Source organism: Carcharodon carcharias, chromosome 1 (genome assembly GCF_017639515.1).
Source record: "Carcharodon carcharias isolate sCarCar2 chromosome 1, sCarCar2.pri, whole genome shotgun sequence".
NCBI lineage: Eukaryota > Metazoa > Chordata > Chondrichthyes > Lamniformes > Lamnidae > Carcharodon > Carcharodon carcharias.
The window spans coordinates 150,195,318-150,214,440 of NC_054467.1; the positions used below are offsets into that span (position 1 = coordinate 150,195,318).

The 19,123-nt window shown below is 43.0% G+C and overlaps 1 protein-coding gene across 10 annotated transcripts in view; it reads left to right on the top strand.

The window, feature by feature from the left end:
- The first annotated feature begins 697 nt into the window (after positions 1-697).
- The window catches only part of dcun1d4 (DCN1, defective in cullin neddylation 1, domain containing 4 (S. cerevisiae)), a 116,308-nt gene continuing 97,882 nt past the window's right edge, over positions 698-19,123 (top strand). For 4 of the 10 annotated variants that reach the window (XM_041184271.1, XM_041184282.1, XM_041184325.1 and 1 more), the window contains exons 1-2: positions 699-854; positions 16,412-16,482. In XM_041184271.1, the coding sequence (XP_041040205.1) occupies positions 734-854; positions 16,412-16,482 (192 nt within the window). In that variant the 5' untranslated portion in view covers positions 699-733. Of the gene's footprint in view, positions 952-13,907; positions 14,002-16,411; positions 16,483-19,123 lie in introns of those variants that run through there. The other 6 variants (XM_041184288.1, XM_041184344.1, XM_041184306.1 and 3 more) reach the window with 5 other exon arrangements.

Sequence of the window (19,123 nt, forward strand, 5' to 3'; positions counted from 1 at the left end):
ATACCACCCTCTGTGTGGAAAAACATTTTCATCTCCCCTCTAATCTTCTTAACATATTGGGTGTAGGGGCGTTAAACGGGGCGGAGTGGTACTCAAGAGCTATTTTATAAAATCGTTTTGAACAAATTGAACTCGTACATTTTTAAAGAGTGCCAAGAATCAAAATACCTAATTTTTTGAACCAGAGTGAATAATGCTCACACGAATGGAAGTGAACAAATCATTGCTGAGCTAGAGTAAATCTAAATCCAGATTTATTGAAAGTGTAACCATAGCCATGACCTTAACAGCACAATCGAGATAAATTGATTCACCTACTACTACCCCCCCCCCCCACCACGATAACCAGTGCAATAGGCCCCTGACCTACATTCTAATTGGTCCATGACCTTTCTGTTGCTAGGATAGGAGCCCATTCCCATTATTTATTACAACGACGAGGCGGCGGCTTCATGAGAGAAAAATAAAACTTAGCCCAGGAGTAAAAAAAAAACACGACTTCGTCGATATCGCTCAAATAAGGAGTGTGTGTTTCTATTTGCTTTAAAAGCATAGATCGCAACGATCGGCAATAAATAACCTGAATTGAAAGACTGCGCCACCTTTCCTGTAGTGAAGGAGGAGCGAGCCGGGTGAGCGATGCTGTGATCTGAAGCTGCCCTCTAATTGATATTCCAGCACCCAATCGGACGGCGCCCTGAATAATACGTTGAGCGGACGAGCTGGATGGCCAATGGCTGCGGGACGAAGGGGGGACTTCCGTTGTTACTGGCTAGCTTCACCGGCACGAGCGGAGCGGTTGTCCAGCGCGTTCTTAACCATCCCCGCATTGAAAATGCACGCGGATGCAGTCAGTAAGTATGGAGGCTGCGGATTCGGCTACTGCTGTCCGGATAGTGCACACATACACACAGCTTTGCCTTCCCAATGTCAGCTTTAATGAACGGGCACGTAAGCTCATTTGTTTTTGTTTACATTTACTGCTGGTTATTCTCTTTCCCCCGTTTCTATTTAATGGAGATTTTTCGTGTCTCGCAGAAAAGGGGTGACGCAGTTTCTCACCAGTGTCTCGTTTAGAAAAAACCCTGGACAGATTGGGGTATTTTTCTTCTTGGTGGGCTCTCGGTTGAGGGTGAGGAACAGTAGTGATTAACTGCGCAGTGATACATTTAGCTGAGGTGGTGGCGCTGCTGAAGCAGGGCGATGAGTATTCTTCTCCCCTCCCCCAGTGCGGAAAACCTTGTTAATTCCGCTGAGAAGCTGACTGGAATTGTATTTGTTTAAGGATGTCAGGGAGGGGCAAGAGGGAGGTATACGTCAGCGCGCAGGCGCAACGTTCGTGATGTGTTCTGGGAATTGTAGTTCTGTGACGACACGTTCTGCGATGACGCGGCTGCTGCCATCACAAGGGAACTGCAATCCCCAGACTGCTTTGCGCGTTGTAACCTGGGGAAGTGTTTTGGAAGCTTCTCAGTCAGGAGCATAGCTCCTTCTTCCCAACTCTGATTGGCAGACTGGCTCTCAATGTACTGCCCTCTGTCCAGGCTTTCCTCATCTTTGGTCAGCCTCAGTGTCAGTCATTAAAATCAATCTATATTTTTCTTTGCATATTGGTTGTACTTTAAAGACTTTTTTTTTGAACGGGACTTATTTTAATTACTCTGTCCGCCATTGGCATATTCACCCACTGGCGTGGCTATGCAAGATATGGTGATAATTCTGCGTTCAGGTCAGTTGATTTCTACTGTGGTTAACATCTGGCAACAAGTGTTCCAGTTCTGTTTAATTGTAGAAATTTGTCAGGTGGTGTTAAGAGCAACATCAATTCTGTTGGACCCATTTTGATTGAAATGGTTCTTATTGGTGGTGTACAACCTTGTTAACTTGAATTTGATTTGGATGGCTCAACCAGCTTCCACCACTGGGAGCAAAGTTTTGTATTCGCTGATTGTTGAAGCTAGGTTGTATGTTTGTCTTACTGTAAGAATACAGCACAACCTTTTCTGTCTATACTTTTTGCTAAATTGGAGTCATGACATTTGCCACTACAGTAGTAATATAAGTTTTGGTTAGAGCATGATTGTCATTCTTGATTTCTCTTCAGTGCCTCAAAATTTTCTGGATGAAGATGAATGAACTTCTGACCTGATTCCAGTTGTGGAAGTTTACTGATCTTCACGCTAGACTAGTATAGTCATTTGCAAACGTTCAGTTTCAATCCAGATTTTGGAGGGTGAAGTTTGACCTGTTAAATTGGGGAGGTAAATTGAGGTTGCTTTTTAAATAAATTACAAATCCTGAAATAGATTAGTTTTATTGTGCAGTGGTCTTTTTAACTGATAGAGCAGGATGAAAAGAAACAAAAGCCAACATTTAGCAGGGCTCAATACAAGTTGTATTCACACAGTTGTATTGACTCAATGCAAATAGATGCTTTCTATATTTCAGTTAAAAGCAAAGTTATTTGAAGGATTTGGTTTAGAACTATGTCAAAAGTAAATTGAAAGAAACATAGCTAGGTTCTCAGACTGTCAGTGTTCAAAAGTTCAGATGTAAATTTTTGAACATTTAAAACACTTGATGTATATAGGTTAATTGCCTTATGAGAATCCCCTTACTTTCCAACCCCTGAAACTTTGGAAAAATGACACGGTCATATAGACCTCCCTGTTTGTTCAGTTATCAGGACTCCACAGGATGAGAAACTTGATTTTTCTTTTCATGTGCACTCACTTTTGCATGTACTGCTAACAATGTATATAATAGATAAGTGTGAAACTGAGATGGACAGACAGGGCAGTAAGATGAAACCAAAAGTGAGTGAGTGCACTCTCAGCATGTATTGTGGTACCATTCACCAATTACTCGTATTTTAAGACAGTTCCTACTTTTAACCTGCAAATAGCGACTTAAATTTCCGTTCTTGGATGTGAATACGCAGAACCTAAATGATTACTAAGTAAAGGGAAAAATAGCTCTACGTTGATGAGTTGTTTGGTTTGATATACATTAGTGCTTAATAATTCATTTAATTAAAAAAAAAGTCATCTGACAAGATAAATGTAGCTTCACTCTGCTCTGGAATGTGACCAAAGTGTTAAAAGTTTCCTTTTGAGGTTAAGGTGATATAATAATAACATGGTTCATTTTAGAAATTCTGGGTAAGGTACTCTGAATTAAATAATCTATTGTTTTACAGTTCATTTATGAGATAATGGTGAACTCGGTGAATTATAATACAATAAGCCAATTAAAAGATCTTAATGATTTCCTGAACTCAAGAGTAAAGCTTGAGCAGTTGGTTAACTGAAGACTGAAAGCAGACCAATTCACTGAAAGGTATTTGTTTTTGGCACAGCAGTGAAGTTTCTGTGATTTATCATCCTTATTGTTGTCACTGTTTCCATAGCCAAAGCTGTTCTAGTTGTTATATAAATACTCATGAGTGTAATGAAATGATGTAGGGCTTTTGAAATTTGTTGGAGGATAATTCCTGGAAAGAATTTTAATAATTTTCATATATTTATATAAATATGGTTGTTATTTCATTGATGTTTTATTTTATAATAGAAGCTGGTGGTAATTCTAATTATCCACTAACTTAAAAGTTCTGACCTAATCCAGGGATAACTTTTTTGTTGTTTGAGTCCCATGTAGTTTAATTGTTAGAGATTAATTGCTGTGATTAGTCAACAACTCCATTATTATTCTATCAAGTAACTACCAAGATGGAAGACGGTAAACAAGATGGACCTTTGTCCATTTTCATCTAGCAATTTCTATGATCGACAATATGGCTGTTCCACTGTCTACCATGTACTTCTGAAGCCCTGACCTCACAGCACGTTTTGGTGAAATAATGGTCCCTTTTTTTTTCATGGGATGTAGGCGTTGTTGGCAAGGTCAGCATTTGTTACCCATCCCTAATTGCCTTTGAACTAAGTGGTTTGCTAAGCCATTGCAGAGGACAGTTAAAAGTTAACCACATTAGGAACATAGGGGAAGGTCATAAGCCCGAATGGCCTGTTCTGCCATTCAATACAATCATGGCCGATTGAACACTTAGTGTGGGTAAAAGGCATTATATCCATAACCCTTTACGTTATTGTTGACCAGAAATCTGTCAATCTCTACCTTAAGCTTACTCAATGACTCAGCTTCCATGGCCCTCTGGAGTAGAGAATTGCAAAGATTCGCAACCCTCTGAGTAAAGAAATTTCTCCTCATCTCGGTCCTAAACGGCTGCCACCTTATTTTGAAAGTGTCCCCTGGTTCTAGACTCCCCAATGAGGAGAAACATCTTACCTGCATCCAACCTGTCTATCCCTTTAAGTATTTTGTAGGTTTCAATGAGATGACCTTTCATTCTTCATAACTCTAGAGAATACAGGCACAGTTTCCCCAAACTTTCTTCATCAGATAGTCCAGCCATCCCTGGAACAATTCTGGTGATCCTTTATTGCGCTCCCTCTATGACAATAATATCATCACTGAGGTATGGGGACCAAAACTACACACAGTGCTTCAGGTGTGGTCTAACCAAGCTTCTATTTAATTGAAGCAAGATTTCACTACTCCTGTACTCAAATCGTCTTGCAATAAAATCTAACATTCCATTAGCCTTCCTAATTGCCAGCTGCACCTGCATGTTGGCTTTTAGTGACTTATGGACAAGGACGCCCAGGTCCCTTTCTATATCTACACTTTCTAACCTCTCCGCCAGTAGCCGGTTTACATGTTCCTCACAACACACATTCCCACTTAACTTTGTATCACCCGTGAATTTGGAAATATTACATATGGTCCCCAATTTTTTTTGTGCTGAATTATTTTAAGCTTCCCCAGATAGATTTACATGGGAGGGGGGGGAAGAGAAACTTCCCCAAATAGATTTACATGGGGAGGGGGGGGAAGAGAAACTGAAGCCTTCTAAATGGTTTTTTAAACTATTTAGCAATTTTTAAATGCGAACAGCTCTAGCAGGACTGAGCTCATGAAGCATGGATGCGAATGCTCTTTGGGAGATTTGGGGGAGGCAATGGCGCAGTGGTATTGTCGCTGGACTAGTAATCCAGAGACCTAGGGTAATGCTCTGAGTTCGAATCCTGTGGAATTTGAATTCATTAAAAAGTAAAAAAATCTGGAATTAAAAATCTAACGATGACCGTGGAACCATTGTCGACTGTTGTAAAAACCCATTTAGTTCACTAGTGTCCTCTTTAGGAAAGGAAATCTGTAATCCTTACCTGGTCTGGCCTTCATGTGACTCCAGACCTACAACAATGTGGTTGACTCATAAATACCCTCTGACATGGCCTAGCAAGCCAGTCAGTTGTAACAAATCGCTACAAAGTCACAGGAAAGAAATGAAACTGGACAGACCACCCGGCATCAATCTCGACACAGGAAACAACAATGGCAATCTGAGCCCTATCGACCCTGCAAAGTCCTCCTTATTAACTAATGGGAATCTGGGGCTAGTGCCAAAATTGGGAGAGCTGTCTCACAGACTAGTCAAGCAACAGCCTGACATGGTCATCTTCACGATATCATACCTTACAGACAATGTCCCAGACACCATTATCATCATCCCTGGGTATGTCCTGTCCCACCAACAGGACAGGCCCAGCAGAAGTGGTGGCACAGTGGTATACAGTTGGGAGGGGCTTGCACTGGGAATCCTCAACATTGACTCAGTACCCTATGATGTCTCATGGCATCAGGTTAGACATGGGCAAGGAAACCTCCTGCTGATTACCACATACCACTCACCCTCAGCTGATGAATCAGTACTCCTCCATGTTGAACACCACTTGGAGGAAGCACTGAGGGTGGCAAGGGCGCAGAATGCACTCTGGACGGGGGACCTCAATGTCCATCACCAAGAGTGGCTCGGTAGCACCACTACTGAGCGAACTGGCTGACTCCTAAATAACATTGCTGCTAGACAGGGCCTGCGAACCAACAAAAGGAAAAATATACTTGATCTCATTCTCACCAACTTGCCTGCTGCAGATGCATCTGTCCATGACAGTATCGGTCGGAGTGATCACTGCACATTCCCTCCTTCACATTAGGATACCCTCCATTGTGTTGTGTGGCTCTACCACCATGCTAAATGGGATAGATTTCAAACAGGTCTAGCAACTCAAGTCTGGGCATGAGGTGCTGTGGGCCACCAGCAGCAGCAGAATTGTACTCGAACACAGTCTGCAACCTCATGGCCCGGCATATTGCCCACTCTACCATTGCCATCAAGCCAGGGGATCAATCCTGGTTCAAAGAAGAGTGCAGGAGGGCATGCCAGGAGCAGCACCAGGCATACCTAAAAATGAGGTGTCAACCTGGTGTAGCTATAACACGACTACTTGCATGCCAAACAGCATAAGCAGCAAGTGATAGACAGAGCTAAGGAATCCCACAACCAACAGAACAGATGTAAGCTCTGCAGTTCTGCCACATCCAGTTGTGAATGGTGGTGGATAATGAAACAACTCACTGGAGGAGGAGGCTCCACAAATATCCCCATCCTTAATGATGGAGGAGCCCAGCACATCAGTGCAAAAGATAAGGCTGAAGCATTTCCTGCAATCTTCAGCCAGAATTACCGAGTGGATGATCCATCTCGGTCACCTCCGGAGGTCCCCAGCATCACAAGTGCCAGTTTTCAGCCAATTCGATTCACTCCATGTGATATCAAGAAACGGCTGAAGGCACTGGATACTGCAAAGGCTGTGGGCCCTGATGATATTCTAGCAATAGTGCTGAAGACTTGTGCTCGAACTTTCTGTGGCCCTAGCCAAGCTGTTCCAGTACAACTAGAATACTGGCATCTACCCAGCCATGTGGAAAGTTGCCCAAGTATGTCCAACAGAGGGTGCTGGTGAGAAGTGACAGAAGCATTCTGGGAGAAGTCATTGCAGCCACCGTGACTCATGAGGGAATTGAGGAGAAGGATTCTTGCACTCAACAGGAGGAAGGGCATCCAACAGAGGGCGTTAGTGAGAAGTGACTGAAGCATTCTGGGAGAAGTCATCGCAGCCACTGTGACTCAGGAGGGAATCGAGGAGGACCCACTGTCAAAGAATGGAAGAAAAAGCAGCTGATTGGTGAGAAAATCCTGGGAGCAGACTCTGAGGGAGGAGCACTGGAGTGGTGAGTATAAATCTAGCTTACCTCGGGGATTCACGGCCTTGTCTCTAGGGAGCAGACTCAGAGGGAAGAGCACCGGAGCGGTCCAGAGCACCTCGGCACAGAGTAACTGAAGCCAAAACTGAAAAAGTGACATCACAGGAAAGCTTTGACCTGATTGGTTGGTAGGAAATCTGCACCAAATTTGAAAAAAAAATTGCAAAGCTAATTAATAAATTAATTATCTAAGTAGAGATGGCTGGGCAGGTGATGTGCTGTAGCTATATGATGTGGGAGCTGGCAGATCCCTTTGCAAGCCACAGTGACCACGTCTGCAGCAAGCGTTGGTTGCTGGAGGAACTCAGGCTCAGAATTGATGAGCTGGAGTCTGAGCTCTGGACGCTGCGGCACATCTGGGAGGGGGAGAGTTACCTGGACACCTTGTATCAGGAGGCGGTCATACCCCGTAGTTTAAGTACCTCAAGTCCGGTCAGTGATCAGGGTCAGCAGGGTGTGACTGCAAGTGAGGCAAGTAGAGGGATCCTGTGTTCAGGAACAGAGGAGCCTCAGCTCTTGACCTTGTCCAATAGGTACGAGGTACTTGCTCCCTGTGTGGATGGGGAAGAAGGCTGTAGGGAGGATGATCCAGCTGACCATGGCACCTTGGCACAGGAGGCCATTCAAGAGGGGGAAGCAAAAAGACAAGTGGTAGTTGTAGGGGATTCTATAATTAGGGGAATTGATAGCATCCTTTGTAAACAGGATCGAGAGTCCCGCATGGTATGTTGCCTGCCCAGTGCCAGGGTGAGGGCCATCTCTGACCGGCTTGAAAGGATATTAGAGAGGGAGGGGGACGATCCAGTTGTTGTGGTCCACGTCAGGACAAATAACATAGATAAGACTAGGAAAGAGGACCTGTTTGCGGATTATCAGGAACTAGGAACTAAATTGAAGAACAGGTCCTCAAGGGTTATAATCTCTGGATTACTACCCGAGCCACGTGCAAATTGGCATAGGGACGCGAGAATAAGGGAAGTAAACACGTGGCTAAAGGAGTGGTGCAGGAAAGATTGGTTCCATTTTGTGGGGCACTGGCATCAGTATTGGAACAGGAGGGATCTCCTGTTGGGACAGTCTCCACCTGAACCGATCTGGGACCAATGTTCTAGCGAAAAGGGTAAATAGGGTGGTCAACAGGACTTTAAACTAGAAAGTCAGTGGGTGGGGGGAGGGAAGGGTAAAACTCCAAGAAGTATGACTAATGGGAAACAAAGCAGCAGGTCAGAGTGTGGGGGGGTGGATTCAATTTAATGGAAAATTATGAAAAAACTGAAAAGAAAGAGCTCAGGAGAGGCTATTAAAGTCTCCAGAACACAAAATAGGACAGTGTGTTTGGAAAGGGCTAGGAATCTAACTTCAAGCACATCAGATAAAGGGATGACAATGAGAAAGGGGACGGGAAATACAGGACTGAAGGTGTATCTGAATGCACACAGTGTATGAAATAAGGTCAATAAGCTTGTGGCGCAGATTGAAATTGGCAGGTATGATGTGGTGAGCATCACGGAAACATGGCTGCAAGGGGATCAGGACTGGGAGCTAAATATCCAAGGATATACATCCTATCGAAAAGATAGGCAGGTTGGCAGAGTGGGGGGTGGAGTTGCTTTGTTAGTAAGAAATGCAATTAAATCGATAGCAAGAAATGATGTAGAATCTGTGTGGGTAGAGTTGAACAACCGAGAAAGTAAAAAAACCATAATAGGAGTTGTGTACAGGCCTCCAAACAGTAGTCAGGATGTGTGGCACAAGATACACCATGAGATAGAAAAGGTGTATAAGAAAGACACTTTACAGAGAACATGGTGGATTTCAAGATGCAGGTAGACAGGGAAAATCAGGTTGGTAGTGGATCCCAAGAAAAGGAATTTGTGGAATGTCTACGAGATGGCTTGTGGTGGAGCCCACTAGGGAACAGGCAGTTCTAGATTTAGTGATGTGTAATGAGGCAGATTTGATAAGAGAGCTTAAGGTGAAGGAAACCTTAGGAGGAAATGACCATAATATGATAGAATTTACCCTGCAATTTGAGAGGAAAAAGCTGGAATCAGATGTAACGGTATTACAATTGAATAAAGGCAACTACAGAGGCATGAGGAAGGACCTGGCCAGAATAGACTGGGAGATGAGCCTAGCAGGAAAGACAGTGGAACAGCAATGGCAGGAGTTACTGGGAGTAATTTGGGAGACACAGCAAAAATTCATCCCTAGGAAGAAGAAGCATACTAAAAGGAGGACGAGGCAACCATAGCTGACAAGGGAAGTCAAGGACAGCTTAAAAGCTAAAGAGAAAGCATACAATGCGGCGAAGAGCAGTGGGAAACCAGGGGATTGGGAAGCCTACAAAGATCAACAGAGGACAACTAAAAAAGAAATAAGGAGGGAGAAGATTAAGTATGAGGGTAAACTAGCCAGTAATATAAAAGAAGATTGCAAGAGTTTTTTTAGATATATAAAGGGTAAGAGAGAGGCAAAAGTGGACATTGGGCTGCTGGAAAATGACGCTGGAGAAATAGTAGTGGGGAACAAAGAAATGGTGGAGGAACTGAATAGGTACTTTGCATCAGTCTTCATGATAGAAGACACGAGTGACATCCCCAAACTTCAAGAAAGTCGGCGGGCAGAGGTGAGTATGGTGGCCAATACCAAGGAGAAGGTGCTAGGAAAATTGAAAGGTCTGAAGGTGGATAAATCACCTGGACCAGATGGATTACACCCCAGAGTTCTTAAGGAGATAGCTGAAGAGATAGTGGAGGCCTTAGTGGTGATCTTTCAGGAATCACTGGTGTCAGGGAGGGTCCCAGAGGACTGGAAAATCGCTAATGTAACCGCCCTGTTTAAGAAGGGAGTGAGGCAAAAGACAGGAAATTACAGAGCGATTAGCCTGACTTTGGTCTTTGGTAAGATTTTAGAGTCCATTATTAAGGATGAGATTTCAGAATACTTGGAAGTGCATGGTAAAATCAGGCAAAGTCAGCATGGTTTCATCAAGGGGAGGTCATGCCTGACAAATCTGTTAGAATTCTTTGAGGAGGTAACGAGTAGGTTGACAAAGAAGAGCCAATGGATGTTATCCATTTGGACTTCCAGAAGACCTTTGACAAGGTGCCGCACAGGAGGCTGCTCAGTAAGATAAGAGCCCATGGTGTTAGAGGCAAGGTACTAGCATGGATAGAAGACTGGCTATCTGGCAGGAGGCAGAGAGTGGGGATAAGGGGGTCCTTCTCAGGATGGCGGCTGGTTACTAGTAGAGTTCCGCAGGGGTCAGTTGGGACCACAACTTTTCACTTTATGCATTAATGATCTAGATGAAAGAACTGAGGGCATCCTGGCTAAGTTTGCAGATGATACAAAGATAGGCGGAGGGACAGGTAGTATTGAGGAGGCAGGGAGGCTGCAGAAGGATTTGGACAGGTTAGGAGAATAGGCAAAGTGGCATATGGAATACAACGTGGAGAAGTGTGAGGTCATGCACTTTGGTAGGAAGAACTGAGGCATAGACTATTTTCTAAATGGGGAGAGAATTCAGAAGTCTGGAGTGCGAAGAGACCTGGGAGTCCTAGTCCAGGATTCTCTTAATGTTAACTTGCAGGTTGAGTCAGTAGTTAGGAAGGCAAATGAAATGCTGGCATTTATTTTGAGAGGACTAGAATATAAAAGCAGGGATGTGCTGCTGAGGCTTTATAAGGCTCTGGTCAGACCACATTTAGAATATTGTGAGTAATTTTGGGCCCTGTATCTCAGGAAGGATATGCTGGCCTGGAGAGGGTCCAGAGGAGGTTCATGAGAACGATCCCAGGAATGAAAAGCTTAACATATGAGCAACGTTTGAGGACTCTCGGTCTATACTCGATGGAGTTTAGAAGGATGAGGGGGGATGTGATTGAAACTTACAGAATACTGAAAGGCCTGGATAGAGTGGACGTGAAGAAGATGTTTCCATTAGTAGGAGAGACTAGGACCTGAGGGCACAGCCTCAGAGTAAAGGGAAGATGATGAGGAGAAACTTCTTTAGCCAGAGAATGGTGAATCTTTGGAATTCATTGCCACAGAAGACTGTGGAGGCCAGGTCATTGAGTGTATTTAAGACTGTGATGGATAGGTTCTTGATTGGTAAGGGGATCAAAGGTTACGGGGAGAAGGCGGGAGAATGGTGTTGAGAAACTTATCAACCATGATTGAATGGCGGAGCAGACTCGATGGGCCGAATGGCCTAATTTCTGCTTCTATGTCTTATGGTCTGTGCACCAAAAGCAAGACAGATCCAGTGCAGCCAATTACTGTCCCATCAATCTACTCTCGATCATCAGTAAAGTAATGGGAGGTGTCATCAGCAATAACCTGCTCACTGACACCCAGTTTGGGTTCCGCCAGGGCCACTCAGCTCTTGACCTCATTACAGCCTTGGCTCAAACATGGACGAAAGAGCTGAACACCTGAGGTAAGGTGAGAGTGACTGCCCTTGAAGTCAAGGCAGCATTTGACCGAGTATGGCATCAAGGAGCCCTAGCAAAACTGGAGTTAATGGGAATTTGGAGAGTGGGGGAGTGAAATCTCTGCACTAGTTGGAGTCATACCCAGCACAATGGAAGATGGCTGTGGTTCTTGGAGGTCAGTCACCTCAGCTCCAGAATATCATTGCAGGAGTTCCTCAGGACAGTGTCCTCAGCCCAACCATCTTCAGCTGCTTCATCAATGACCTTCCTTCCATCATAAGGTCAGAAGTGGGGATGTTCGCTGATGATTGCACAACGTATAGCACCATTCATTACTATTCAGATACTGAAACAGTCCACGTCTGAATGCAGCAAGACCTGGACAATGTCTAGGTTTGGGCTGACAAATGGCAAGTAACACTTGCATCACACAAGTGTGAGGCAATGACCATCCCCAACAAGAGAGAATCCAACCATCACTCCTTGATGTTCAATGGCATTACCATCACAGAATCCCCCACTAACAACATCCTTGGGGTTACCATTGACTAGAAACTGAATTGGACTAGCCGTATAAATACAGTGGCTACAAGAGCAGGTAAGATACTAGGAATCGTACGACGAGTAACTCACCACCTGACTCCCCAAAGCCCATCCATAAGACACAAGTCAGGGGTGTGATGGAATACTCCCCACTTGCCTGGATGAGTGCAGCTCCCACAACACTCATGGACATCGACCAGGACAAAGCAGGCAGATTGGTTGGCATCACATCCACAAACATTCACTCCCTCCACCACTGACGCACAGTCGCAGCCGTGTGTGTCATTTACAAGATGCACTGCAGGAATTCACCAAGGTTCCATAGACAGCATCTTCCAAACCCATGACCACTACCATCTAGAAGGACAAGGGCAGCAGATAGATGGGAACACCACCACCTGGAAGTTCCCATCCAAGTCATTTACCATCCTGAATTAGAAATATATCATCGTTCCTTCACTGTCACTGGGTCAAAACGCTGGAACTCCCTTCCTAACAGCACTGTGGGTGTACATATGGACTGCAGCAGTTCAAGAAGGCAGCTCACCACCACCTTTTTCAAGGGCAACTAGGGATGGGCAGCCAGTGAAGCCCACATCCCGTGAAGGAATTTATTAAAAAGCACAAAATGAAATCAGTGAAGTTTTTTTTATTTTAAAAGAATATGAGATTAAGAGGCGCTAAATTCTAAGATAAAGCTTAAGATTGGGTGGGGTGAGGACTGTAAGAGTTTTAATTCCTTGCAGTTTTTTATCACTAACTCCTGGCACTGAACAGAAAGGTATCAGGAACTCTTGCGAACTCGCGTTGCAGCTGGCAATGCATGCCCAACTATTCCCGACGCTTTTTCAGTCAGTGGCAGGAGCATCAGTGTGGAAATATTTCTAAATATTTTAATTCTAAATATGTCTAAATTATTTTAATGCAGCCTCCTTAAGGCAGGTCATTTGTGAAGCTGTTACCTTTCCTTGAACAAATGAACATGTTGGAGAGGCTTTGTGTTGGGAGTTCCTACATAGCTTGACTAGTTGGTATATAATGGAGCCCTTAATCCCAGGGTCATGGTCTCAAGCCCCACATTGGCTGATGAATTTTTGTTTCACCTTAATTTTGTTTTCAATAAATAATGTTGAAACTAACCATTAAAAAATATTTTCTTCATTACAAGAAACTGACCATTAAAATGGTTACTCTGAGTAGTTGCAATTTACTGATTTTGTGGTATTTGCAAACACAAAATTCAGTGATAGAAAGCAGAGATGCAGTTTAAGAAGTTTCTCTCTCTCTCTCCCTCACCTTTAAACAGTCTGTCTCTGACACGTAGGCCTGTAACTTCCGAGTTCCTCAGTATCGGATTGGGGGGGGTGTGGGGGGAATCCTTCCGGGAAGTTCTCAGGTAAGGGTTTGCACGGCAATTGCCCAGAGGTGCACACTTCCTCTGGACAATTGTGCTGCACTGGAAACCATCCGACAGCGTGGTTTAAATTGCAAACTTCGGATGGTTCCATCAGGGTTATATGGATAGTCACCCAGAACAAGTTAGAAGAATTAAAACCTTTTCTAACTTCTGAGTAACTAATTGTAAAGACCTACAACCTCTGGACACCCCATTTCCACCACCACCTCCCCACCAAATCTTTCCTCCGGCCTGTTAATTTCCCTGGCCCTTTAAACTTCCCTTCTTTATTGCAGTAAGTGCCATAAAAAAAGGGGGACGTGGCATCCTTGAATTCACTGGAGCTAGACTTCGCTGGGGCCTGCGAGGAATCTTATAATGTAGGTACCAAGCAGTTCTGGTGAATGGAAGCGTCAACGTAATTTTCAAAACCAGGTAAGTAGATGGTACTTTTAATTTCTGCGGGCCAGCTAGTCGGAATATATGGCTCACTGACACTGCTTGTGCAGGAAGTGCTAGCCCTAGTGTTGTTGGACAAATAAACACAACTTTTGTTCATACACTGCAAAAGATTTGCAGTAATATTGTTGCCAGTTTGTCGTCCAGCAGGCTTCAGTACATTCTTATAATTTCCTTTTATGGTTTCAGCTATAGTTGAGTGGTAGCACTCTCCTCTTGAGTCAGAAGGATGTGGGTTCAAGTCCCACTCCAGAGACTTCAGTCTAAAACTTAGGGTGATACTTCACTTCATTATTGAGGGAGTGTTGCACTATCGGAGATTCTTTCTTTCATATGAGATATTCAACCGAGGCTAAATCTGTGCTCTCAGATTGCTATCAAAGATCCCATGGTGCATTTTTGAAGAGCAGGGACTTCTCTTGGTGTCCTTGCCAATATTTATCCCTTGACCAAAAGCATGGCGAAACATATTATCTGGTTATTATCTCATTGGCGTTTGGTGAATTTTGCTGTGTAAAAATTGGCTGGTATCTTTCCTATATTGGAGCAGTGACTATGGACATAAGACCACTTTTTAATTGAAGCGCTCATAGAAGATAATTCACAGGATTGAAGCTAATTTGTGTGAGTGAATTGTTCTCTTAATGGAGTTGAACCATTCTGACCCACAGAGATAAAAACAAAAAACTGCAGATGCTGGAAATCCAAAACAAAAACGGAATTACCTGGAAAAACTCAGCAGGTCTGGCAGCAACGGCGGAGAAGAAAAGAGTTGACGTTTCGAGTCCTCATGACCCTTCGACAGAACTAAGTAGAAATAGGAAAGGGGTGAAATATAAGCTGGTTTAAGGTGTGTGTGGGGGCCGGAGGGGGTCGGGGGGGGAGAGGGAGAAGTGGAGGGGGGGTGCGGTTGTAGGGACAAGCAAGCAGTGATAGAAGCAGATCATCAAAAGATGTCACAGACAACAGAGCAAAAGAGTACATAGGTGTTGAAGTTGGTGATATATATCTAAACGAATGTGCTAATTAAGAATGGATGGTAGGGCACTCAACGTATAGCTCTAGTGGGGGTGGGGGGAGCATAAAAGATTTAAAAGTATTTAAAAATAATGGAAATAGGTGGGAAAAAGAAAAATCTATATAATTTATTGGAAAAAAACAAAAGGAAGGGGGAAGAAACAGAAAGGGGCTGGGGATGGAGGAGGGAGGTCAAGACCTAAAGTTGTTGAATTCAATATTCAGTCCGGAAGGCTGTAAAGTGCCTAGTCGGTAAAAGTTGAGTGGTAGCACTCTCCTCTTGAGTCAGAAGGATGTGGGTTCAAGTCCCACTCCAGAGACTTCAGTCCCTAGTCGCATTGTTCCAGTGAAGCCCAACGCAAACTGGAGGAACAACACCTCATCTTCCGACTAGGCACTTTACAGCCTTCCAGACTGAATATTGAATTCAACAACTTTGGGTCTTGACGTCCCTCCTCCATCCCCACCCCCTTTCTGTTTCTTCCCCCTTTTTTTTCCAATAAATTATATAGATTTTTCTTTTTCCCACCTATTTCCATTATTTTAAAATATTTTTAAATCTTTTATGCTCCCCCCACCCTCACTGGAGCTATACGTTGAGTGCCCTACCATCCATTCTTAATTAACACATTCATTTAGATATATATCACCAACTTCAACACCTCTGTGTTCTTTTGTTCTGTTGTCTGTGACATCTTTTGATGATCTGCTTCTATCACTGCTTGCTTGTCCCTACAACCACACCCCCCCTCCACTTCTCTCCCCCCACCCACCCACACACACACACACCCCTTAAACCAGCTTATATTTCACCCCTTTCCTATTTCTACTTAGTTCTGTTGAAGGGTCATGAGGACTCGAAACGTCAACTCTTTTCTTCTCCGCCGTTGCTGCCAGACCTGCTGAGTTTTTCCAGGTAATTCTGTTTTTTTTTCATTCTAACCCACAGTTGTTTTCTTGAGAGTTGGAATTTATCAATGGAAACGAGAAAAATCAGCATAGTTTTTGTAGCACAGTTCTCAAGATATTTCATTCAACAATCATTTGCTGTTTAACTTAATGTAACATATAGCCCATTCTTAGTTCTGAATAGTTTATTAGCCTTTATTGTTTTATTTAAACTGCTTGATTTGAACGACTGGATAAATTATTAATTTTTGAACAATGATTTTGGATTAATAGGAATAATAATAGATTTTGGACAGATGTAAGTTATCGAGCCCATCTATTAGTAGCCAGAGTGGATTCAAGTAAAATGTTCTATGTTATTAAAAACTGAAGGAATGGAGGAAATTTGGCACTGTTATTTCCAATGTAAAGTTATCTCTTGCCTCTTAATGTTAACTTTAAACTTTTTCCTTTCTTCTAGATTTTCCACTAACTTCTCACCTGTCTACACTGGCTAATATTCACAAGATTTACCACACGTTAAACAAACTGGTAACTTTTTTTTTATTAATACTAAACAATGCAGAGTAACTGGGTGCAAAATATTTCTTAAGATAAAAGCAAAATACTGCGGATGCTGGAAATCTGAAATAAAAACAGAAAACTTTGGAAAAACTCAGCAGGTCTGACAGCATCTGAGGAGAGTGAAACAGAGTTAACAATTCGAGTCCATGTGACCCTTCAGAGCTAAAAAGAAGTAGAAATGGGATGATAATTTATACTATTTAAGGGGGGTGGAGCAGGTGAAGTTCTATAGAAGGTCAGCGATTGGTGGGGACTAAGGAGAGTCTCTCTTTAGCCCCCACCTATCACTGACCTTCTATCCAGCTTCACCTGCTCTATCTCCCTTAAATAGTATAAATTTCATCCCATTTCTACTTCTTTTTAACTCTGAAGAAGGGTCACATGGACTCGAAATGTTAACTCTGTTTCTCGCTCCAAAGATGCTGTCAGACCTGATGAGTTTTTCCAGCATTTTCTGTTATTGCAAAATATTTTTTCACTGGCTGGATAAATTCAAGCTTCAAAAAAAAAGCTAGAGTACAAATGACGATGACCAGTTGTAAAGTTACACTGTTATGATTGAAAGCATGATTTTAGTGTAATGGTTTAAAGATCAACAAATGATTGGTTTGAGCTGTTTGTAATGTACATAACTAACTTTGAAGTGGAGAACAGAAAAAAATCTTGGCAGCAAGTACCAAACTTCAGGGAGGACCACAAATAGGGAACAAGCTGATCAAATATAGGAGAACTTGGATAGACTGGCGAGCCAAGCTAATAAATGGCAGATGTCCTTTAATGAGGACCAGTGTCAAGTAGATTGGGAAAGCATAATAAGCAGTGGCAATGTAAGCTATGGGCATTATTCAATAGGCTGTGACTAAGTGCTGTTTTAGGGAGCTGGTGGATATATCCTTGAAGCCATCAGGACAGTGAAGAGAGCAAGGAACGTGTTAGGCTTTGTAGCGAGACGATTGAGCATAACTCTTAAGCAATTATGTTTATGTACTAAGTGCTTGTTTGAACCCAATTGAGTACCATGTACTGTCAGAAAGATATTGGAATGCTTGTAGTAAAGGACAGCTAAATTGATAGCTAGGCTTAGACTTGATTTGAGGAGAGAGGCTACAAAAGTTAGTCATATTTATAATGGGTAAATGGCTCAGGAATGAGATTTATAGAAGAATTCAACATCCTAAAGGTTGTGGATGAGATGAGCATTAATATGCTTAACATGGTCATACATTCTATAATGAGAGAATTAACAACTAATAAATGTAATGTTGAAAATATTGCTTCCATTTAACTACATTACCCAGAGGGTGGTGAATAACAAAAACTGATAGTATCAGCAAATTCAAGTTAGAGTTGGATAAGTATCTTGAGGGGGAAAAAATGAAGAGGGGTATGAGTTTATCATGGTTTATTTTCTCTGGTTTATTTTTTATTCACTCATGAGATGTGGTCATTGCTGGCAAAGCCAGCATTTATTGCCTATCCCTAATTGCCATCAAGAAGGTGGTGGTCAGCTACTGCCTTGAACTGTTGCAGTCCACATGGTGTAGGTACTCTCAAGGTGGTATTAGGGAGCCTCAGGTTTTTTGACTGAGCAACAGCGAAGGAATGGTGAAACAAAAACAAAAATAGCTGGAAAAACTCAGATCTGACGGCATCTACAGTTAACGTGTCGAGTCCGTATGACTCTTCATCAGAACACACAAAACGGAGACGTGGCTACAGGGTGACCAAACTTGGGAACTGAATATCCAAGGATGTTCGGCATTCAGGCAGGAATGGTGATGTGGATCCAAGTCAGAATGGTGTGTCAGGGGAATTTGTAGGTAGTGGTGTTCCCATGCACCTGCTATATATGTTCCTCTAGTTCAGGACTTCACAAACTATGGTCGCAATCCCTATCGGGGTCATGAGATGAGATTTTGCATTTGAGCTCAGAAGCAGCAAGGGCTTCTGGGGAGCTTGGACTGATTTCTGATGGCTGCATAGTCCCTTTAAATCCTCCTTTTACTTTTGGTCGGTGTGGCCTAATGTGGCCTCAGAGGCTCGATTGCTGCTGGGGGAAAAGAAAGCCTGTGAAAAGGTAGATGCTGGGTTTTGTTGTAGAAAGCCTGGCTTTTCATCAAATGCCCCCATGCTAGATTCCTGTTCCTTCCTGGCCCCACAAAAACAACTCTCATACCCTGCTGGGCCACCCCCACCCCACCCCACCCCAGATTTTCTCTCTGGGATCACAAGAAGCCTGAGGCATTTTAATGGGGTCACACCAGGAAAACATTTGGGAAGCACCGCTCTAGGTAGTAGAGGTTGCAGGTTAGAAGGCATTCCTTTCTTTCTCTGACTTTTTAATAGTTCGTAGGTGAATTTCAATGTAATGAATTTCATTTTTATTTATTTTCAATTGTCATTTGAAGTTGGGAAGTTCCTAGTTATATCTCATTTGTACTTGTTTGAAGTTGTGGTGCTAACATGCTAGTATTGTATATATTTTTGTTAAATCTTCATTCTTCTGACTGAATTTTTCGGGATCTTCTACAGTTTTCTGTTACTTTGCACGTTGTAAGATTTCATAGAGTAAAGAACACCAAGACCATTTCTGAAGCAAGTTGCACGG